Source organism: Procambarus clarkii, chromosome 18 (genome assembly GCF_040958095.1).
Source record: "Procambarus clarkii isolate CNS0578487 chromosome 18, FALCON_Pclarkii_2.0, whole genome shotgun sequence".
Lineage (NCBI taxonomy): Eukaryota > Metazoa > Arthropoda > Malacostraca > Decapoda > Cambaridae > Procambarus > Procambarus clarkii.
In genome coordinates, this window is record NC_091167.1 from 1,690,169 (window position 1) to 1,715,083 (window position 24,915).

The 24,915-nt window shown below is 44.3% G+C and overlaps 1 protein-coding gene across 1 annotated transcript in view; it reads right to left on the reverse strand.

Annotated features, from left to right (window-relative positions):
- Window positions 1–24,915, reverse strand: part of LOC123749092 (murinoglobulin-1-like) — a 267,218-nt gene that overhangs the window by 41,525 nt on the left and 200,778 nt on the right. Inside the window, exon 22 of the mRNA XM_069326609.1 lies at window positions 20,371–20,475. Within this exon, the coding sequence (XP_069182710.1) occupies window positions 20,371–20,475 (105 nt within the window). The remainder of the gene's footprint in view (window positions 1–20,370; window positions 20,476–24,915) is intronic.

The window sequence follows — 24,915 nt, forward strand, 5'->3', positions numbered from 1 at the left end:
GGGCCTAAACCACAGGCCAAAATATTACTATTTCGCAAATTTCTCGGCTCTCCGAGAACACTTCACTCTCTCCCATATATCAAATTGTAGCCTGCAACGTAGAGAACGCTTGGGAAAAGTAGACATGACTCTCACTGCAGGCGTGGGAGAATTATAAGGGGGGGGAACACCGTCACATACCCCTCCCCTTAAAATAAGAGTCATGTCTCGTTAGTGTATGCGGGATAGGGCGTCCGCCACTATGTCGTCCTTCCCCTTGATGTGCTTTACCTTGATCCTTGTCAGACTCTCAGTGCGGGTGAGACTGGTGCCGTCCGCCCTGGACCACTTACTTTCCTCCTCCGGGAGTTCTCGGTCCCTCGGTACACTCAGACCCGTCTTCCGCTGGGTTTCTCGGGACATCGTTCCGTCCTGCTTGGCGGCTCTTCCTTCCACAGTGAAGAAAGGTCTCAGGCGGTCTGCGCGACACACCTGTTTCTTTCGGGGTCCATCCGGCTTCCCAATCTCGTACAACACTGGACCCAACCGTCGCAGCACTCGGTATGGTCTCTTGAACCGCGACCTGGTCACTCTACCTTTACTTGGCAGCACAACCAATACTTGGGATCCGATCTGAAAATCCCTCTGCGCAGCTCTCCTGTCGTACCACCTCGACATCTTACGTTGCGCCTTCTTCAGGAGTTTCCTAGCCAGTCCCTTCGCTCGAGTGAGACGTTCTTTGAACTTCTGGACATATTTAATCACCGTTCCCACGGTTGCTCCTGGCGTCCATCGTTCCTTCATCATGAATAGCATGGCATATATAATATAGATAAATGGAAAGTAAGCCTTCTCAGGACCCACACGTCCTCCTTCGGCCTTACTAACCAACTCGGGGAACTCCTCCTGCTGTAACTCTCTGAGACGAGTGCGGTTTACCTCTGGAGAACTGGTGAGGGTCACCTGCAACTCACCATTCGGGCTACTCTCGCCCTCCACTCGTTCTCTGGGTCCTACGCCGAGGTGATCTGTTCCCAGGCTGTCAGTCGACTCCTCAGCCCCATCAGATCCACAACCTCCTGGTTCTTCGCGTTGTCTCGGTGTCACAGTACAAACTGGGATCGCCACCGGTGCGATTCCCTTCTCGTCCCCACAGACGTTCGAATCTTCGCCTGTCTCCTCGTGTTGTTCTGGGCACTCTTCGCCTTTCACGAGATGCGGGAGGACATATCCTCCACATGCGTCATTCCCCAAGATGACCTGCGCCTCCATCTTGGGCATTGATGTACAGACTCCCACCTCTAGGGTCTGGCAGCCATATTCGGAATCTAAAGTTACCTGGTGTAGGGGCATCCTCACTGGGCCTCCCACAGTGGTCACACTTGCCACCCCCACACTGGTGCTCTTGTAACCCTCGGGGAACAGGGTTTCACTTACCAGGGTAAAGTCAGCCCCGGTGTCTCTTAGCATCTTCACGGGGATGGGGTCTGCGACCCCCATCCTTACGGTTCCTTGACACATGAATGGGTGAACTTTCTTCTCCCCATTCAGCACGGGTTCATCCCGCACTCCCTCGGCCCTCTGGTCCTCGAACATCACTAAAGCAACGTGTCCCCGCTGCTTCGGGCGTCTGCACTTCCGCGCGACGTGTCCGGGTATTCCGCAGTTGTAGCAGCGGCCCCTCGGCGGAGACCATCCGCCACCGCTCGCCTTAGCACTGCCTCCAGAGACCGTCACACCCTGTGTCTTTCCCGCCTCACTTGTCGTTTCTTTCCCTGCAGTCACAGTTCCCGAGCTCTCAGCTTGGTTCTCCCCTATCGGCTCTACAACACCTTTTGATCCTCGGGTGTTCCAACTCGAGAAATGGGACTTGGGAGAACTCGTTCCTGTCCTCCATCCATCTGTCCTTCTATAACTCCGATCGTTTCCGACGTATGCGGGTGGTCGGTTCTGTCCCTCTCGGCGTGGGCGTAGGGCTTCTTCTAACATGTCGGCCCGGTCGGCTGCGGCCCTCAGGTCCTTTATGTCCGCCTCCTTTATCCTCATCCTGATCTCAGGAGAGAGCACGGACATAAACTTTTCCATGGCCATTAGTTCCTTGACCTCTTCGACCGACCTTGCTTCTTCAGAGTCCAGCCACTTAAGGAGCTTTCTTTCTATGTCCCTCGCCGTCTCCGCATACGATTTTCCTGGCAACCGGGTACATTCTCTAAACCTCTTTCTGTAACACTCTGGCGTGAGCTTAAAGGAACGGAGCACAGCTCGTTTTACCGCATCGTAGTTAGTGCATTCTTGGAAGTCGAGCATAGTGAAGGCTTGGCGAGCTTCCCCTGTGAGCCTTCCTTGGACCAACTCCGCCCACTCCGCCCTCGGCCACCTCTTCATAGCAGCAACTCTCTCAAAGTGATCGAAGAAACTTTCGGCTTCACTAGGCACAAAGACCGGCAGGTCTCGTTCCCTCACTCGTCGGTCTTCCTGTGGCGGGGCAGGGGCACCTAGTCCCAGTTCAGCTCGCTTCAGCTCCACCTCCTGGTTGGCTTCTATTTCCATTTGTCTCAGCCTAACTTCTTGCTCTCGTTCTTCCCTGCGTAGCTGTGCTTCTCGTTCTTCACGCTTCATCTGTGCTTCTTCTCTCCTCAGCTGCGCTTCTGCTTCTCGCTCTTCTTTACGCTGCTGCGCTTCTCGCTCTTCTTTGCGCTGCTGTGCCTCTGCTTCTCGCTCTTCTTTGCGCTGCTGTGCCTCTCGCTCTTCTTTGCGCTGCTGTGCCTCTAGCTGCAGCTTCATTATTTCCAGCTTAATGCTGTGCCTGCTGCCGCTGGATCCCCTGCTGCTTCCACCAATACTCAAGTGTTCACCCTCACTGGCAGGTGTTTGGGGCCGTTCCCCCCCCAAAGCTTCGTCTCGAGCCTTTAGCTGAGCCATTATCTCTAGTCTTCTTTCACCAACTCGGGCAGATTTCAGCTTTATTCCAAAATGATTCGCTATAGCCTGTAACTGTGCCTTGGTGCACTCTTCCAGCACCTGTTCGTCTCTAGAGTCAATAAACCTCGCTACTTTATCATCCTCCATCTTGTGCTATGAGTGTTAACCTGCACCTGATCTCTAACACCACTGCCAAGTACCACTGCAACCTTTACTCCGATCTTTATCCTGGCAAGGTCGCCAATGTTGGGGGTTTCACCTCTCTATTATTCTCTACCCTTACTCTGGGGTAAGCAATAGTTATGCTCAAGGTAACTCACCGTAGCCCTGCGGGTCTTCCCTCGATCCTCACGGCGCCACTGCACGCCAGGAGAGTCTCCCAGTCAATCTTAACGGCCTCCTATTAAGAAAGAGTGAGAACACGACTCGATCACATCGACTGTCGTGTGCCCTCCCCAACAATAGGGCTCTACGGTTAATCACAAGGTCGCCAACTGGTGTTTAAGGTGGCCAGTAACACCCTCAGTGGACTGGTGTATTCAGTGGTAGCCTTAGCAAGGTCACACTCAAAGATCAGGAATCAGGCAGGTACTTATTGTTATCACTCTATGTTTACCAGTATAATATAGCCACAAGATCAATGGAGGGAATGATAAAAACCACTAAGATAGTTTTGTATTTTACTTAAAATGTATGAAAGATGTCACAAAGCCACACAATAATCTATAAATCAACTGATCCTGACTCGGCCGGTAATTCCCACGGATATTATGCGATCACTAGAGGGCAACACTCTCCCCTCCTCATCAAGTGTCAAGAACAGCTGATTGCAATGGCCTCTCCGCGCGAACTTGGCTTGTTTTCTAGATTCACGCGCGCTGTTTCTTTAAAATTTCCAATATTACTAGAAACTCGCACACTCTATATTGGCTAAATAAACCGTATTACTCAGTTACACTGTACTCAGGCTCAAACAGTCTTTTCTACAATCAATGCTATAATGATTCACTGTAATGGCTTCACATTGTTCCTCACTCAACAATATATTATAAACTATTAACACTGGAGTTTTCAGTACTTTCTCTCGTTGGCGATAACGCAATAATTCACTGTACTCACAAATGATTATTCACTGAATGAACATAGACATATATATGGTATATAAATCAATCATCAATACATGGAAAATAAATAGTTTCTGGGCACATAGCCTAGCCTCCAAATACTGGCATAATCTTATATATATTTTACCACTATATGTTCATATCAAAATCTATAGAAAGATATACACAACACAGTAAATTTATCACTGGTTCCTAGTGCCTGTACACACCAATAATCAACATGAATATTACAAGTACTCTTGATAGTACTGTCTAGCACACTGGTGCTTTACCGTGACATGGGTGAGACTTGCTCACGACATATAAAATCTTCAGGCTAGATAATATAGCCAAATAATATAGCTAACTAAAGGGGAATGGGGAGGGAACTAGAACCACCTACTTCACCCTATCCTCCGATGAGAGTCGAGATGTAGCTCCTGGTCCTCGTGTCGGGAACGCCCCCACACTACACGTCGTCGTGTCCTACCAGAGCCTCTCGTCGTCCCACCGTTTAGCGCGTCGTCTCCGTGCCTCCTCACTGCAGGTCCGTCCTCCTCCTTGACTTCTTGAAGGTTGGAGTCGGTCTCCTGGCCGTCGTCTTCTCCCAGCAACGGCTGTCGCCTACGTCTCAGCTACAGTCGTTCGGTTTCCCCAAATTGTCCTCTCTTCCTCAGCTACCCAGTGGCTCTGTCAGCCACTACGCTGTCACAAACTGGTGAATTGCCACAGACGTCAATATACGTCACTGCACGGCTTCACTGCTACTGGCACAGTACCTGACTGGAGCACTTGTTGCTCAAATAACCGTCAATTCCCTCTTCTGGTTCAACACATGAACTAGGGAAGACTTCTCAGAGTACTGGCGGACTTCAGGTGACGCGTAAATCCACGGTAGTGGGAAACAGCTGTCCGACAGATAGGACCACTCGTCGCACGTCCGACCTCTATGACGTGTCGTGACTGACTGATGGCGCCAGCCCGGCGCGCGGACTGGACCCCCTTCCTTCGTGACGTCACTTTCGCCACGGGAGGTTTTCATTGGCTCCCGGTGCCACATTGCTGTCGGTGACCAATTCGGTGCCACTGACGTCACACGGTTTTGGCGGGAGATCAGGGAAGCCAGCGCCATCTTGGCTCCCTAAAGGGCCTAAACCACAGGCCAAAATATTACTATTTCGCAAATTTCTCGGCTCTCCGAGAACACTTCACTCTCTCCCATATATCAAATTGTAGCCTGCAACGTAGAGAACGCTTGGGAAAAGTAGACATGACTCTTACTGCAGGCGTGGGAGAATTATAAGGGGGGGGAACACCGTCACATTATGTAGTGATGATATTATTACAGAAAACCCCTGACTGTGATAAAACTGACCAGGGTTCTGATAATAGCAGGATTGTGGTGATATTTAGCGTTGTGCTCCATGGAGGGAGGAGTAATGCAGTGGGAGGGAGGGTAGTGGCGCTGTCTTCTGACTGTGTGTGGTCACCTTTTATTGACTGCACTCACCATACCAGCATAGTGGTTCGCTATGGTGAACACAAATGTAGATACTTATATATAACGTGTGTATAGAGGGTATAAACAGTGAGAGGAGTAGGTTGGGAGCCACCATTTTGGTGAGGGCGGTGGCGTCGTCTGCACGACTTATCATGTTGTTTACTGGTGACCACGATGGTCTTTGGGCACCATACCAGTTTACTTGTACAAGTATGGTGAATAAAACAGGTAAATACTTATACATAATGTGTGTATATAGCATAATAACACCACAAACAGTATTGTTGGAGGAGAAATATTAGTGCGCCTGGCCTTGAGGGCGGCAGCCACCAGCTGACTGTGTGAGTAGCTATGTCTTTGTGCCTTTACTCACCATACAAGCTTAGATGTACAGTTATGGTGAACAAAACATGTAAATACTTATATATAACGTCTGTATATAAAAGCAAAAACAGGGCCCTCTTCTGGGTCTCGCTGTGTCAGGGGCTGGTTCTGGGCGGGAGGGGGGGGGGTTAATGTGCTTGTAACAAACTAGGCTGGTTGTAAGAATTTTCCAGAATGTTTTATCTACAAGGGAGAATGGGAAGCGGGACCCGCGTGGTGACCCGGGACCTGACCCCAGGGAATTCGCGGTGAAAATAATTGACGCCTTATTCATAGTTCCGTATAATGAATCATCCTATAGTATTCAGTAATTTAGAGAAAATAGTCGTTATTCAGGTTGCATTCAAATTGTATTATATAGTTATAATATCAAGAGTATTCTAATTATTGAGTTAAGTCACCATCAGTGACGTCACGAATCAGATCTAAGTTGTAAGGCGGCGGTCATAGCTCATCAGAGTTGACATGTCCACTATTTCTCAAAGGTCAAATAGCCATTTGGTGATCGGGAACAGCTCTGCCGTTAGATGCTTGTGTAATTTAACTTCAGTAAAATAATTCAACCAGTCTTGATCAATTAAGTACAACAGAGGTTAATTGTTATAACTTAAGCCTTGCTAAGTAACTTGGTAAGCGATGCGGAACAATACAATGCTCTAGTCTGGGGAAGACCAGAGAGAGGACAATTAGTGTGGTTTGAGCAACAACTCGGGCAGGTGGCCTTACCATCATCGGCCTCCCGACAGCACGAACATCTAGCTGGTCGCCCAAGGTAGAGTTGCTTTATGAGTTCTTATAGGGATAGTCAATTCATTGCCGTTCAGGTCAAGTAGGGAGTGTTAACGTGACAGGGAGTGATAACCATTTAGATTTTGTTTTAGTTTTTCTTTTAATAAATTAATAGCTAGTAAATTTGCATTTTCATTATTTCCATGTGTATGTTATATGTATATGAATTTGTCCTGGTCACGTGGTCCCTACGAGGCAGAGTTGAATTGGGCGCCGATTCTAACATCGAATCGGAATTCATCATTCCCGTTTAATTAATTCCACACTCAAGTTCCCAAGGTCATATATTACTAGTGGGGATCAAGCCCCAAGGTTGATTAATTAGCATGATCGATCCAGACCTTGATCATTGCTCAGTGTTACTGGTCTGGTGGTGGCGGCGGAGGCGACTCTAGGGTTTTGCTCAAAGCCTAGGTCAAGTCATACGGGTTGTAGAATCCTAAGTCGGTCAATCGTCTTAGGACCACGTGGCGTGGAGTCGGCTTCAGTAAAAGTTTTGGAGACCTTTGTAGAGAATAAAAAGTAAGAATACGGGTAGAGGGGGAAAAGGTAGGAAAGCGCATTTCGGAACACCCTCCCAGTGTTACAATGGTACACAGCGCTGGTTTCAACAATTTTGTTTGAAATTGTTGAAATGCTCACGCGTCTAGCCATTCGAACACGTGCGTGGATGCTAAGGAGACAGCCGCGGGCCAGGATTAGCAGTGCGCCTCACAACAGTGCGTTTGAGTGGGGATTGGCGAATCTTGGGTCATGCGGGCTGATATGATTAAGGTTTAGTTAGTAAGATTAGGCTGTTAAGATTTATTGAAAATGAGATCGCTCCAAGTTGATTGGACTGGGTACCATACTCGACCCATTGCAATTAATTCAGAGGTGTTGGGAGCCGCCATACTCTCAACAGCAGTTCCTTGTGGGCTGTCTGGGCGGATATATCTGTGGGACGCCAGGAGATAGATCCGAGGGCGTTGTTAGACGACCCAAAACGCTAGGGAAAACGTAAATCCGTGAAGGGCGTTGCGGCCTCCGAGGGACGGACTAGTAACCTACCTAGCAGCGATTCAACAACTAAGTGATCGCACACTTAGTGGAGGTTGAGTCGTCCCTAGTCTTAATTGTTGCTGAAAGCTGCGTGTCGCTCTGTTAGAACCTAGATGGTCGAGACCCCTAGGATAGGCGTGGTACGGCGGGCCGGTAGGAGCAATTATAAGATTAAGTCGAGTGTATATTTGAATTAAGTATACTTAAATTTATAAAGTAATTCCTGTAATTTGCGTTGTTCTAGAGATTAATTTTTTTTCCTTTAAATTCAATCCCCGGTTAAATATTTTTTCCAAGTGTTAGTATTTTCTTATGTATTAGGCTAAGTGTGTACATTAAGTTTTGCTATTTCCTGTTGTATTAGTCTAAGTCAGAGGCGTTGTTTCTAGAGCGTAGTTAATCCTCTGGACTTAGGGCTATATGTCGGTTACTATAGTTAGTGCAGGAATTGTTAAGGATAGTAATTTTCGTTGTAAATGTTTAATAGAGTTTGGGAAATATTTCTCAGTATTTCGGGATAAGTTTTCGGCTAAGTCAACGTCGGAAAGTCGTTAACTGTAATTTTGTATTCGCGGGTCACGTATATGATCTGGGTATCATTAGGATTCCCAAGTCGATGCAGATGATATTTTTTCTAGTTTTACCAGTAAGATGGTAGAATTGCGTTTTTTAGACTTAGAATTTTTTTGTAGAAACGTAGGTGGAAAATTTTCAAAATCCAGCTTGGGCTAGAATCTGACTTTTTGGCGAAAATTCGAATTTTCATGTTTCTTGTATATTCTAGGGTCAGTATTACCCTCTAGTGCGCGCAAGGGACGTAATTCTGTTCTTAAGCATTAAACAGTGATAATTACATTTTTGTCGAATTTAAGTATTTTTCGAGGAAATCGTGTTGTAATTTTGTCAGAGTCCACTTGAGGTGAAAATCTCGCATTTTGACGAAAATTCGAATTAATGAGTGTTGAAACCGCCCGATGTGTCAGCATTGTTCTGTATACAACGTCAGTAGTAAATAATAACTTATTTATATCTGGGAACGAGAAACCCAATTTTTTGCGAATTAAAGGAGTTTTGTGATATTTGGGGTGATAGAATTTTTTCCCTCGGAGTCAGAAAAATTGGCAGTGTCCAACATTGAGTAAAAACGCAGTTTTTGGTGTAAATTCAAATTTTGGTAAGCAAATATATATCCTGGGTGTCTATATTAATCTCTAGAGCGGTTTATTAACGTAAAACTAGTTATTTTCCTTCAGAACAAAAATTTTGATTTTTCAGCGTTTAAGCGAAAAAGCGCGGAACTTAGTTTTTTTCCAGCGCAGCTGGTCCCGCTTCATCAGTCATCAGTGGCCACGCTGCTCACTTCAAGTGCGTTTAGTGTTAAAGTACAGTAAATATTCTTTATTAATCCATCACGAGTGCTGCGCGTTAGCTGCGTTATCATTTAAATTGTTTTATATAAATTAGATTCTTTAATTTTTTTTAACGTTAAGGACTTAGGTTAGGTTGGGGTTCGGACTGAGGGACGGTGTGGGTGGCCTTGGGTTGAGGTATGGTGTGGGTGGCCTCGGGTTGGGGTGTGGATGGAGGTTGGGGTTGAGGTATGGTGTGGGTGGCCTCGGGTTGGGGTGTGGATTGAGGTTGGGGTTGGGGCTGAGGTATGGTGTGGGTGGCCTGGGGTTGGGGTGTGGATGGAGGTTGGGGTTGAGGTATGGTGTGGGTGGCCTCGGGTTGGGATGGGTATGGGGTGGCCTGGGATTGCAATGGGTATGGGGTGGCCTGGGGTTGGAATGGGTATGGGGTGGCCTGGGGTTGGAATGGGTATGGGGTGGCCTGGGGTTGGAATGGGTATGGAGTTGCCTGGGGTTGGAATGGGTATGGAGTGGCCTGGGGTTGGGGGAAGGGTTGGTATGGGAATTGAGGATGGGGTTGATATGGGAATGGAGGATGGGGTTGGTATGGGAATTGAAGATGGGGTTGGTATGGAAATTGAGGATGGGGTTGGTATGGGGATTGAGGATGGGGTTGGTATGGGGATTGAGGATGGGGTTGGTATGAGAGGTGGGGTTGGGGTTGTTGTAGTGACGGATGAGGTGTACCTAGGTGTTGCGGTATTGGTGTTGTGTGGGGTAGTCCCTGCTGTTGGTGTGGTTGTTCCTGTTCCTGTTGAACAGGTTGTTGTTCTCTACCGAGCGAAGTGGGACGTCCTACCGTACTAACTGAAGCCCCCTGTCTGCCCTGTTGGCATGGCGTCGATGTTATTTGTGGGGGGACCCACGACGGCTCCCCCCACTCTTGGGACGACTCCTCGCAAGACTCCCCACTCATGTCAATAATCGTATCTCTACTGGGATGGAAAGATACCCTCGCCTGCCCAGTCCCATGCAGAACCCGTGAACTCGTCGCTTCAGTCCCACTGACCCCACCTGTGACGTCAGCTGAGCTACCTGAGCGGTCCCCAGTGGTGTCGGAAGAGGTGCTGTCCTCTACACTTCCACTCCCACTGGTCCCCACTGACTGGTCACTGTCTGGGTTAAACATTTCCTGAGGTTTCTGGTGTGCCACGTCTCTTGTAACTACCCTTTAGTACACCCTCGACCCGGACTCACTACAACCGTGATCTTACACAAATAATAAAAAAAAAACACAACTCTTTTCCAAGAAAAAACTACTAAATTCCCAAAATAGGGAATACACCGATTTATCGAGAGGATCGCTGAAGTGAATTCGATGAATGAGTGTCTGCCCCGCACTCGTGTCTGACCGTGAAATATCCCGCAGTTCTATTGCTGAAACCTAAGTCCTTAACGTTAAAAAAAATTAAAGAATCTAATTTATATAAAACAATTTAAATGATAACGCACCTAACGTGCAGCACTCGTGATGGATTAATAAAGAATATTTACTGTACTTTAACACTAAACGCATTTGAAGTGAGCAGCGTGGCCACTGATGACTGATGGAGCGGGACCAGCTGTGCTGAAAAAAAAACTAAGTTCCGCGCTTTTTCGCTTAAATGCAGAAAAATCAAAATTTTTGTTCTGAAGGAAAATAACTAGTTTTTCGTTAATAAACCGCTCTAGCGATTAATATAGACACCCAGGACATATATTTGCTTACCAAAATTTGAATTTACACCAAAAACTGCGTTTTTACCCAATGTTGGACACTGCCAATTTTTCTGACTCCGAGGGAAAAAATTCTATCACCCCAAATATCACAAAACTCCTTTAATTCGCAAAAAATTGGGTTTCTCGTTCCCAGATATAAATAAGTTATTATTTACTACTGACGTTGTATACAGAACAATGCTGACACATCGGGCGGTTTCAACACTCATTAATTCGAATTTTCGTCAAAATGCGAGATTTTCACCTCAAGTGGACTCTGACAAAATTACAACACGATTTCCTCGAAAAATACTTAAATTCGACAAAAATGTAATTATCACTGTTTAATGCTTAAGAACAGAATTACGTCCCTTGCGCGCACTAGAGGGTAATACTGACCCTAGAATATACAAGAAACATGAAAATTCGAATTTTCGCCAAAAAGTCAGATTCTAGCCCAAGCTGGATTTTGACAATTTTCCACCTACGTTTCTACAAAAAAATTCTAAGTCTAAAAAACGCAATTCTACCATCTTACTGGTAAAACTAGAAAAAATATCATCTGCATCGACTTGGGAATCCTAATGATACCCAGATCATATACGTGACCCGCGAATACAAAATTACAGTTAACGACTTTCCGACGTTGACTTAGCCGAAAACTTATCCCGAAATACTGAGAAATATTTCCCAAACTCTATTAAACATTTACAACGAAAATTAGTATCCCTTAACAATTCCTGCACTAACAATAGTGACCGACATATAGCCCTAAGTCCAGAGGATTAACTACGCTCTAGAAACAACGCCTCTGAATTAGACTAATACAACAGGGAATAGCAAAACTTAATGTACGCACTTAGCCTAATACATAAGAAAATACTAATACTTGGGAAAAATATTTAACCGGGGATTGAATTTAGGGAAAAAAAAAATTAATCTCTAGAACAACGCAAATAACAGGAATTACTTTATAAATTTAAGTATACTTAATTCAAATATACACTCGACTTAATCTTATAATTGCTCCTACCGGACCGCCATACCACGCCTAACTTAGGGGTCTCGACCATCTAGGTTTTAGCAGAGAGACATGCAGCTTTCAGCAACAATTAAGACTAGGGACGACTCAACCTCCACTAAGTGTGCGATCACTTAGTTGTTGAATCGCTGCTAGGTAGGTTACTAGTCTGTCCCTCGGAGGCCGCAACGCCCTTCACGGATTTACGTTTTCCCTAGCGTTTTGGGCCGTCTAACAATGCCCTCGGATCTATCTCCTGGCGTCCCACAGATATATCCGCCCAGACAGCCCACAAGGAACTGCTGTTGAGAGTATGGCGGCTCCCAACACCTCTGAATTAATTGCAATGGGTCGAGTATGGTACCCCGTCCAATCAACTCGGAGCGGTCTCCTTTTCAATAAATCTTAACAGCCTAATCTTACTAACTAAACCTTAATCATATCAGCCCGCATGACCCAAGATTCGCCAATCCCCACTCAAACGCACTGTTGTGAGGCGCACTGCTAATCCTGGCCTGCGGCTGTCTCCTTAGCATCCACGCACGTGTTCGAATGGCTAGACGCGTGAGCCTTTCAACAATTTCAAACAAAATTGTTGAAACCACCGCTGTGCACCATTGTAACACTGGGAGGGTGTTTTGATATGCGCTTTCCTACCTTTTCCCCCTCTACCCGTATTCTTACTTTTTATTCTCTACAAAGGTCTCCAAAACTTTTACTGAAGCCGACTCCACGCCACGTGGTCCTAAGACGATTGACCGACTTAGGATTCTACAACCCGTATGACGTGACCTAGGCTTTGAGCAAAACCCTAGAGTCGCCTCCGCCGCCACCACCAGACCAGTAACACTGAGCAATGATCGAGGTCTGGATCGATCATGCTAATTAATCAACCTTGGGGCTTGATCCCCACTAGTAATATATGACCTTGGGAACTTGAGTGTGGAATTAATTAAATGGGAATGATGAATTCCGATTCGATGTTAGAATCGGCGCCCAATTCAACTCTGCCTCGTAGGGACCACGTGACCAGGACAAATTCATGTACATATAACATACACATGGAAATAATGAAAATGCAAATTTACTAGCTATTAATTTAATAAAAGAAAAACTAAAACAAAATCTAAATGGTTATCACTCCCTGTCACGTTAACACTCCCTACTTGACCTGAACGGCAATGAATTGACTATCCCTATAAGAACTCATAAAGCAACTCTACCTTTGGGGACCAGCTAGATGTTCGTGCTGTCGGGAGGCCGATGATGGTAAGGCCACCTGCTCGAGTTGTTTCTCAAACCACACTAATTGTCCTCTCTCTGGTCTTCCCCAGACTAGAGCATTGTATTGTTCTGCATCGCTTACCAAGTTACTTAGCAAGGTTTAAGTTATAACAATTAACCTCTGTTGTACTTAATTGATCCAGACTGGTTGAATTATTTTACTGAAGTTAAATTACACAAGCATCTAACGGCAGAGCTGTTCCCGATCACCACATAGCTATTTGACCTTTGAGAAATAGTGGACATGTCAACTCTGATGACCTATGACCGCCGGTCACTCCGCCTTACAACTTAGATCTGATTCGTGACGTTACTGATGGTGACTTAACTCAATAATTAGAATACTCTTGATATTATAACTATATAATACAATTTGAATGCAACCTGAATAAAGACTATTTTCTCTAAATTACTGAATACTATAGGATGATTCATTATACGAAACTATGAATAAGGCGTCAATTATTTTCACCGCGAATTCCCTGGGGTCAGGTCCCGGGTCACCACGCGGGTCCCGCTTCCCATTCTCCCTTGTAGATAAAACATTCTGGAAAATTCTTACAACCAGCCTAGTTTGTTAAAAGCGCATTAACCCCCCCCCCCCCCGCCCAGAACCAGCCCCTGACACAGCGAGAACCAGAAGAGGGCCCTGGCCTTAGTAAAGACGTCGGGAATACCAACACCTCCCTCCCTCACCCCTAACACCTAGCTTAATCCTCATAAAAACTCTACAGCGTGTATCTATTCACTGCACCAATGCGGTTATATCATTAAATACTGTGGCTAATCTCATCAGGAGAGAGATAATCTGGCAACTGGTCAGTTGGGCATCAGTTCTCAATTTGGATAGTTATTACTTATTATAGTTATTACTAGTTATTAGTAATAACTAGTTATAATTAGTTATAACTCTTATTTACTAGTTATTACTTATTATTAGTAATAATTAGTTATAATTAGTTATAACTAGTTATTTACTAGTTATTACTAGTTATTACAGTTATTATTATAATAGTAATTATAGTTAATAACTGGATAATTATTAGTTACAAACATCAATTATTAAGTGTTTGTAGAGTGTAAATTGGTCAATTGCATGCTTTTATGACCTTAATATGTCCATATAAATTGTTAATCATTATGTAGAGGGGGAAAATCAAGTGAGCATCTATCTTAATCTTTACCATTTATTCTGAATATATGTACAAATACCTGTATATATATATATATATATATATATATATATATATATATATATATATATATATATATATATATATATATATATATATATATATATATATATATATATGAATGAAAACTCACACCCCAAAAGTGACTCGAACCCATACTTACAGGAGCAACGCAACTGGTAACTACAGGGCGCCTTAATCCACTTGACCATCACGGCCGTCAAAAGGAAGTGATAGCCAAGGCTATAGCCTTGGCTATCACTTCCTTTTGACGGCCGTGATGGTCAAGTGGATTAAGGCGCCCTATAGTTACCAGTTGCGTTGCTCCTGGGAGTATGGGTTCGAGTCACTTCTGGGGTGTGAGTTTTCAGTTGCATATTGTCCTGGGGACCATTCAGGCTTGTTCGCATTTGTGTTCCTCACGTGTGCCCCAAAGAATGAGGTGATTTAGTAAAATGCTATGCCCAAGATTACTATCCGAGTGCCGGCGGTGGGGTGGTTCAAATCGCCTCGGCTATCACCTCATTTTGTCCGGTCGTGATGGTCAAGTGGATTAAGGCGTCTTGTACATACCAGTTGCGTTGCTCCTGGGAGTATGGGTTCGAGTCACTTCTGGGGTGTGAGTTTTCAGTTGCATATTGTCCTGAGGACCATTCAGGCTTGTTCGCATTTGTGTTCCTCACGTGTGCCCCAAAGAATGAGGTGATTTGGTAAAATGCTATGCCCAAGATTACTATCCGAGTGCCGGCGGTGGGGTGGTTCAAATAGCCTCGGCTATCACCTCATTTTGTCCGGTCGTGATGGTCAAGTGGATTAAGGCGTCTTGTACATACCAGTTGCGTTGCTCCTGGGAGTATGGGTTCGAGTCACTTCTGGGGTGTGAGTTTTCAGTTGCATATTGTCCTGGGGACCATTCAGGCTTGTTCGCATTTGTGTTCCTCACGTGTGCCCCAAAGAATGAGGTGATTTGGTAAAATGCTATGCCCAAGATTACTATCCGAGTGCCGGCGGTGGGGTGGTTCAAATAGCCTCGGCTATCACCTCATTTTGTCCGGTCGTGATGGTCAAGTGGATTAAGGCGTCTTGTACATACCAGTTGCGTTGCTCCAGGGAGTATGGGTTCGAGTCACTTCTGGGGTGTGAGTTTTCAGTTGCATATTGTCCTGGGGACCATTCAGGCTTGTTCGCATTTGTGTTCCTCACGTGTGCCCCAAAGAATGAGGTGATTTGGTAAAATGCTATGCCCAAGATTACTATCCGAGTGCCGGCGGTGGGGTGGTTCAAATAGCCTCGGCTATCACCTCATTTTGTCCGGTCGTGATGGTCAAGTGGATTAAGGCGTCTTGTACATACCAGTTGCGTTGCTCCTGGGAGTATGGGTTCGAGTCACTTCTGGGGTGTGAGTTTTCAGTTATATATATATATATATATATATATATATATATATATATATATATATATATATATATATATATATATATATATATATATATATATATATATAGATATATATATTTTGGTAGCAGTCTTTCCTGTAGACATATATTATTAAATATTATTTTTACACAGGTACCTGATGTCAGACATCTGCAGGAGCTGAAGGAGGTGTTTGAGCAGGGTTCCGTGCTGTGTTTCACTTACGAGATGGAAAAGGATGGGAAGCTGCCCTTTCTAGATGGAACAGTCATGGAAAAGAGCGGAGGTTTCCACACTGCAGTCTTCACTAAGGAAACGAACATAGGAATGTGCCTAAATGCCAACAGCGACTGCCCAGACAGGTACAAGAGGAGTGTTGTTAACGCATATGTCTACCGTGCTCTCAGCCACAGCTCAGAATGGAAGCAAGTCGACGAAGAACTCTGTAGGGTAAGGCAGGTCCTAGTCAACAACGGCTTCTCCAATGGTTTCGTCGAAGACATCATAAGAAGGAAAGTGAAACGCCATGCAACCTCTGAAGAGACAACTAACACAACACCTATACCCCCTATTAGACTATTTTACAGGAACTTCTTTTCCACAGCTCATAAAACGGAGGAAAGGGTCCTGAAAGATATTGTTAATAGAAACGTTATCCCTACAGACAAAAATCAGAGGATACAACTGACGATTTACTATAAAACCAGAAAAACGGCCAGCCTATTCATGAGAAACTTTCCAGACACAAAGCAGAACGCTTTAAAAGAGACCAACGTCGTCTATGCCTACAAATGCCCTCTTGGGGACTGTAAGCTCCGAAAAACCCAGTATATAGGCAAGACAACAACATCTCTTTCTAGGCGTTTAACGATGCATAAGCAACAGGGCTCCATTAAGGAACATATAATCTCTTCCCACAACCAAACCATCCCCAGAGAAATCCTAGTAAACAACACAGAAATCATCGATAGATACAGCGATAGCAGGCGCCTTGACGTTTGCGAGGCACTACACATTAAAAAGTCAACACCAGCAATCAACAGCCAATTAATACACAACTATATTCTACCCACCTCAAGACTCCGCTCCAATATAGAAGCATCAAGAAAAATGGACCAATAGGCTTTCTACAATCACTTCCATTCAATACCCATTGTTTCGTGTTCTGTCTTGTGTTGATGAAATTAATACCCTATTAATACCACCTCACCCCATCCACCTCACTCAAATGTAGATATAAAGAAATCGGAGATGTGTAAGTTCTATTCAGTTGTGTATGTGTAAACTAAAGTCTTTGAAAATGTAATAAGTTTTACGAAACGCGCTCAAGTGTCGCGTCAGACTAGAAATAAAAATGAATTTTGGAGAATTGATTTTTGAATTACCACCAACAGTGAAAAGAAATGTACGAAAGATCGAGAAAATTCGTGTTAGAATTATTAATCTTACTTTTTCGGTCATATTTATTATATATATATATATATATATATATATATATATATATATATATATATATATATATATATATATATATATATATATATATATATATATATATGTATATATATATATATGTATATATATATATATGTCGTACCTAGTAGCCAGAACGCACTTCTCAGCCTACTATGCAAGGCCCGATTTGCCTAATAAGCCAAGTTTTCCTGAGTTAATATATTTTCTCTATTTTGTTCTTATGAAATGATAAAGCTACCCATTTCATTACATATCAGGTCAATTTTTTTAATTGGAGTAAAAATTAACGTAGATATATGACCAAACCTAACCAACCCTACCTAACCTAACCTAACCTATCTTTATAGGTTAGGTTAGGTTAGGTAGCAGAAAAAGTCAGGTTAGGCTAGGTTAGGTAGGTTAGGTAGTTGAAAAACAATTAATTCATGAAAACTTGGCTTATTAGGCAAATCGGGCCTTGCATAGTAGGCTGAGAAGTGCGTTCTGGCTACTAGGGACGAAATATATATATATACATATATATGTCGTACCTAGTAGCCAGAACGCACTTCTCGGCCTACTATAACAAGGCCCGATTTGCCTAATAAGCCAAGTTTTCATGAATTAATTGTTTTTCGACTACCTAACCTACCTAACCTAACCTAACCTAACGTTTTCGGCTACCTAACCTAACCTAACCTATAAAGATAGGTTTGGTTAGGTTAGGTAGGGTTGGTTAGGTTCGGTCATACATCTACGTTAATTTTAACTGCAATAAAAACAAATTGACCTCATACATAATGAAATGGGTAGCTTTATCATGTCATAAGAAAAAAATTAGAGAAAATATAATAATTCAGGAAAACTTGGCTTATTAGGCAAATCGGGCATGCATAGTAGGCTGAGAAGTGCATTCTGGCTACTAGGTACGACATATATATATATATATATATACATATATATATATATATATATATATATATATATATATATATATGTCGTACCTAATAGCCAGAACGCACTTCTCAGCCTACTATGCAAGGCCCGATTTGCCTAATAAGCCAAGTTTTCATGAATTAATTGTTTTTCGACTACCTAACCTACCTAACCTAACCTAACCTAACTTTTTCGGCTACCTAACCAAACCTAACCTATAAAGATAGGTTAGGTTAGGTTAGGTAGGGTTGGTTAGGTTCGGTCATATATCTACGTTAATTTTAACTCCAATAAAAAAAAATTGATCTCATACATAATGAAATGGGTAGCTTTATCATTTCATAAGAAAAATACTAGAACAAATATATTAATTCAGGAAAACTTGGCTTATTAGGCAAATCGGGCCTTGAATAGTAGGCCAAAAAGTGAGTTCTGGCTACTAGGTACGACATATATATATATATATATATATATATATATATATATATATATATATATATATGTCGTACCTAGTAGCCAGAACTCACTTCTCAGCCTACTATGCAAGGCCCGATTTGCCTAATAAGACAAGTTTTACTAAATTAATATATTTTCTCTAATTTTTTTCTTATGAAATGATATAGCTACCCATTTCATTATGTATGAGGTCAATTTTTTTTTATTTGAGTTCAAATTAACGTAGATATATGACCGAACCTAACCAACCCTACCTAACCTAACCTAACCAATCTTTATAGGTTAGGTTAGGTTAGGTAGCCGAAAACGTTAGGTTAGGTTAGGTTAGGTAGGTTAGGTTGGCGAAAAAACATTAATTCATGAAAACTAGGCTTATTAGGCAAATCGGGCCTTGCATAGTAGGCTGAGAAGTGCGTTCTGGCTACTAGGTACGACATATATATATATATATATATGTCGTACCTAGTAGCCAGAACTCACTTTTTGGTCTACTATTCAAGGCCCGATTTGCCTAATAAGCCAAGTTTTCCTGAATTAATATATTTTTTCTAATTTTTTTCTTATGAAATGATAAAGCTACCAATTTCATTATGTATGAGGTCAATTTTTTTTTATTGTAGTTAAAATTAACGTAGATATATGACCGAACCTAACCAACCCTACCTAACCTAACCTAACCTATTTTCATAGGTTAGGTTGGGTTAGGTTGCCGAAAAAGGTAGGTTAGGTTAGGTTAGGTAGGTTAGGTAGTCTAAAAAACATTAATTCATGAAAACTTGGCTTATTAGGCAAATCGGGCCTTGCATAGTAGGCTGAGAAGTGCGTTCTGGCTATTAGGTACGACATATATATATATATATATATATATATATATATATATATATATATATATATATATATATATATATATATATATATATATATATATATATATATATATATATATATATAATTCATCTGTATAAATTATCAATTGCTATCACATTTATCATTAATTTATCATAAGTGCTTGCATATTTGCATATAATATCTTGCTTGTATCATATAACTAGTTGTTATAAGTACTAGACATGATCTCAGTTATTAGCTATGCAGTTTAAGAGCGAGGTTAGACTGTGTAGTGTTCAGACCTTTTGATACTAAAAGAGAACCAGTATTTAGAGTCACTGAACTGTGTTTTATCATTTCATCCATTGTAAACTACAATGTTGAAGTGTTTTAAATGCCAACAGGTACATTGTGCTTCTTCCATCACTATCCTGGTGTTAATAAGTAAAGTCCACATAGCATCCTAAGACAGGAGGATTGGCAGGACTTTGTATAAGCTAAGGAATTATAAGTTCATTTATTTTGCATTCTTATTTTAAAGTATCATTTATTAAGTTCCAGTCCAATTAATTTCCTCATTTAAGTCCCACATAAACGACACTTTAGCCTTCAACGTGTGACATATCACATATGTGTGACATGTGTGGCATGAAAGAGTAATGCCACAACAGATCACATTATTCCAGCATTATGTATATGGAACTTGATGAAGTCTCCTTCATAATACTGGTGTATATTTATTCAACGTCCTCTTTTTTTATTTTTAACATTAAACCAATAAACAAAGAAATTACAATAGCGTAATATTACGCTAAAAAGGAAATAATTTACAACAATGCAGGATGTGACCTAGCGTTCTAGAGCGTTTGGGACTCACCAGAATGATGGTTCAAATTCCCACATTTCTCCAAATGATTCTCATTCAATCGGTGTCATGCATGAGAAAAATACTCACTTTCATGGCCTTGTGGAAGACTTTACCAGTGTTGTTGAAGCAACCGTCCTTTCTCTGATTAGACTGAAGCCAAGTGCTTGTTTGGTTCAAATCATTCTTGTCAATCTGCAATTACCAACAGCAATCAGATTCAGGAAGTAGTATACAGTATACACCAAATAAAACATGAGTAAGAAAGTTATTGCTATTTGCTTCAACGACAATTAGCAGCGTTTGGGTGCTTAATTGATAGTATTACCACAGCTCATAGCAGCTCAGTAATTAGATCTCAAGAACAAATATCAAACCCAAACATTTGAAAATGAAAAATCCCTAATGTATGGGTCGGTCCTAGACCATCATGTGTGATGGTCCACGAGGGATCGAAACGTCGTCGTGTTTTAATTTTTACATATGTGGGCTGGGTGTCAGGTGTGTGGGCTGGGTGTCAGGTGTGTGGGCTGGGTATCAGGGGTGTGGGCTGGGTATCAGGGGTGTGGGCTGGGAATCAGGGGTGTGGGCTGGGTTTTAGGTGTGTGGGCTGGGTGTCAGGTGTGTGGGCTGGGGATCAGGGGTGTGGGCTGGGTTTCAGGTGTGTGGGCTGGGTATCAGGTGTGTGGGCTGGGTATCAGGTGTGTGGGCTGGATATCAGGTGTGTCGGCTGGGTTTCAGGTGTGTGGGCTGGGTGTCAGGTGTGTGGGCTGGGTATCAGGTGTGTGGGCTGGGTGTCAGGTGTGTGGGCTGGGCATCAGGTGTGTGGGCTGGGTTTCAGGTGTGTGGGCTGGGTGTCAGGTGTGTCGGCTGGGTATCAGGTGTGTGGGCTGGGTGTCAGGTGTGTGGGCTGGGTGTCAGGTGTGTGGGCTGGGTATCAGGTGTGTGGGCTGGGTTTCAGGTGTGTGGGCTGCGTATCAGGTGTGTCGGCTGGGTATCAGGTGTGTGGGCTGGGTATCAGGGGTGTGGGCTGGGTTTTAGGTGTGTGGGCTGGGTGTCAGGTGTGTGGGCTGGGGATCAGGGGTGTGGGCTGGGTTTCAGGTGTGTGGGCTGGGTATCAGGTGTGTCGGCTGGGTATCAGGTGTGTCGGCTGGGTATCAGGTGTGTGGGCTGGGTTTCAGGTGTGTGGGCTGGGTGTCAGGTGTGTGGGCTGGGTATCAGGTGTGTGGGCTGGGTGTCAGGTGTGTGGGCTGGGCATCAGGTGTGTGGGCTGGGTTTCAGGTGTGTGGGCTGGGTGTCAGGTGTGTCGGCTGGGTATCAGGTGTGTGGGCTGGGTGTCAGGTGTGTGGGCTGGGTATCAGGTGTGTGGGCTGGGTTTCAGGTGTGTGGGCTGGGTGTCAGGTGTGTGGGCTGGGTATCAGGTGTGTGGGCTGGGTGTCAGGTGTCTGGGCTGGGTATCAGGTGTGTGGGCTGGGTTTCAGGTGTGTGGGCTGGGTATCAGGTGTGTGGGCTGGGTATCAGGTGTGTCGGCTGGGTATCAGGTGTGTAGGCTGGGTATTAGGTGTGTGGGCTGGGTGTCAGGTGTGTGGGCTGGGTATCAGGTGTGTGGGCTGGGTTTCAGGTGTGTGGGCTTGGTATCAGGTGTGTGGGCTGGGTTTCAGGTGTGTGGGCTGGGTATCAGGTGTGTGGGCTGGGTATCAGGTGTGTGGGCTGGGTTTTAGGTGTGTGGGCTGGGTGTCAGGTGTGTGGGCTGGGTATCAGGGGTGTGGGCTGGGTTTCAGGAGTGTGGGCTGGGTATCAGGTGTGTGGGCTGGGTATCAGGTGTGTCGGCTGGGTATCAGTTCTGTGGGCTGGGTTTCAGGTGTGTGGGCTGGGTGTCAGGTGTGTGGGCTGGGTATCAGGTGTGTGGGCTGGGTGTCAGGTGTGTGGGCTGGGCATCAGGTGTGTGGGCTGGGTTTCAGGTGTGTGGGCTGGGTGTCAGGTGTGTCGGCTGGGTATCAGGTGTGTGGGCTGGGTGTCAGGTGTGTGGGCTGGGTGTCAGGTGTGTGGGCTGGGTATCAGGTGTGTGGGCTGGGTTTCAGGTGTGTGGGCTGGGTGTCAGGTGTGTGGGCTGGGTATCAGGTGTGTGGGCTGGGTGTCAGGTGTGTGGGCTGGGTATCAGGTGTGTGGGCTGGGTTTCAGGTGTGTGGGCTGGGTATCAGGTGTGTCGGCTGGGTATCAGGTGTGTAGGCTGGGTATCGGGTGTGTGGGCTGGGTATCAGGTGTGTGAGCTGGGTATCAGGTGTGTCGGCTATGTGTCAGGTGTGTGGGCTGGGTGTCAGGTGTGTACTCACCTAGTTGTACTCACCTAGTTGTGCTTGCGGGGGTTGAGCTCTGGCTCTTTGGTTCCGCCTCTCAACCGTCAATCAACAGATGTACAGGTTACTGAGCCTATTGGCCTCTATCATATCTACACTTAAAACTGTGTATGGAGTCAGCCTCCACCACATCACTTCCTAATGCATTCCATTTGTCAACCACTCAGACACTAAAAAAGTTCTTTCTAATATCTCTGTGGCTCATTTGGGCACTCAATTTCCACCTGTGTCCCCCTAGTGCGTGTGCCCCGTGTGTTAAATAGCCTGTCTTTATCAACCCTGTCGATTCCCTTGAGAACCTTGAATGTGGTGATCATGTCCCCCCAAACTCTTCTGTCTTCCAACGAAGTGAGATTTAATTCCCGTAGTCTCTTCTCGTTGCTCATACCTCTCAGCTCGGGTACTAGTCTGGTGGCAAACCTTTGAACCTTTTCGAGTTTAGTCGTATGCTTGACTAGATATGGACTCCATGCTGGAGCCGCATACTTCAGGATTGGTCTGACATATGTGGTATATAATGTTCTGAAAGAGTCCTTACACAAGTTTCTAAAGGCCGTTCTTATGTTAGCCAACCTGGCATATGCTGCTGATGTTATCCTCTTGATATGAGCTTCAGGGGACAGGACTGGCGTGATATCAACCCCCAGGTCTTTCTCTCTCTCTGACTCTTGAAGTATTTCATCTCCCAAATGGTACCTTGTATCTGGTCTCCTGCTTCCTACCCCTATCTTCATTACATTGCATTTGCTTGGGTTAAACTCTAACAACCATTTGTTCGACCATTCCTGCAGCTTGTCCAGGTCTTCTTGAAGCCTCAAGCTGTCCTCCTCTGTCTTAATCCCCCTCATAATTTTGGCGTCGTCAGCAAACATTGAGAGGAATGAGTCTATACCTTCTGTGAGATCATTTACGTATATCAGAAACAGGATAGGTCCAAGTACAGAGCCCTGTGGGACTCCACTGGTGACTTCACGCCATTCTGAGGTCTCACCCCTCACTGTAACTCTCTGCTTCCTATTGCTTAGGTACTCCCTTATCCACTGGAGCGCCCTACCAGTTACTCCTGTCTGTTTCTCCAGCTTATGCATCAACCTTTTATGGGGTACCGTGTCAAAGGCTTTCCGACAGTCCAAAAAAATGCAGTCCGCCCATCCTTCTCTTTCTTGCTTAATATTTGTCACCTGATCGTAGAATTCTATAAAGCCTGTAAGGCAAGATTCACCCTCCCTGAACCCATGTTCATGTGTTGTCACGAAGTCTCTTCTCTCTAGATGTGTTACTAGGTTTTTTCTCACAATCTTCTCCATCACCTTGCATGGTATACAAGTTAAGGACACTGACCTGTAGTTCAGTGCCTCTTGTCTGTCACCCTTTTTGTATATTGGTACTACATTAGCAGTCTTCCATATTTCTGGTAGGTCCCCCGTTTCCTGTGACCTACTATACACTATGGAGAGTGGCAAGCAAAGTGCTCCTGCACACTCTTTCAATACCCATGGTGCGATTCCGTCCAGCCCAACAGCTTTTCTCACATCCAGCTCCAATAGGTGCTTCTTGACCTCATCTCTTGTAATTTCGAACCTATCCAAGGTCACCTGGTTTGCTGTCACCTCTTCTAGCGCCGTGACATCTCCATGTTCTATTGTAAAGACCTCCTGGAACCTTTTGTTGAGTTCTTCACACTCCTCTTTATCATTCTCTGTGTAACTGTCCTCGCCCACCCTAAGTTTCATCACCTGTTCCTTCACTGTTGTCTTCCTCCTGATGTGACTGTGTAGTAGCTTTGGTTCGGTCTTGGCTTTATTAGCTATATCATTTTCATACCTTTTTGTCAGCTGCTCTTCTCACACTGACATACTCGTTCCTAGTATCTCTCTCTACTTTCTGGTGTTCTGTTATTACGGAAGTTCCTCCATGCCCCTTTGTTCAGCCCCTTTGCTTTCATACATTCCCTCTTAAACCACGGATGCTTCCTTTGCTTCTCTGTTTTTTCCTGTCGGGCTGGGACAAACCTGCTTACAGCCTCCTGACATTTTTGGGTGACATAGTCCATCATGTCTTGTACTGACTTGGTTCCGAGTTCTGTGTCCCAATGTATATCCCATAGGAATTTATTCATCTCCTCATAGTTTCCCTTTCGGTACGCCAGCCCTTTGGTTCCCAGTTCTTGTTTGGGGGTGATAATTCCTAGCTCAACCAGGTACTCAAAGCTCAATACACTATGATCACTCATTCCCAATGGGGCTTCCAACTTAACTTCCCTTATATCCGACTCATT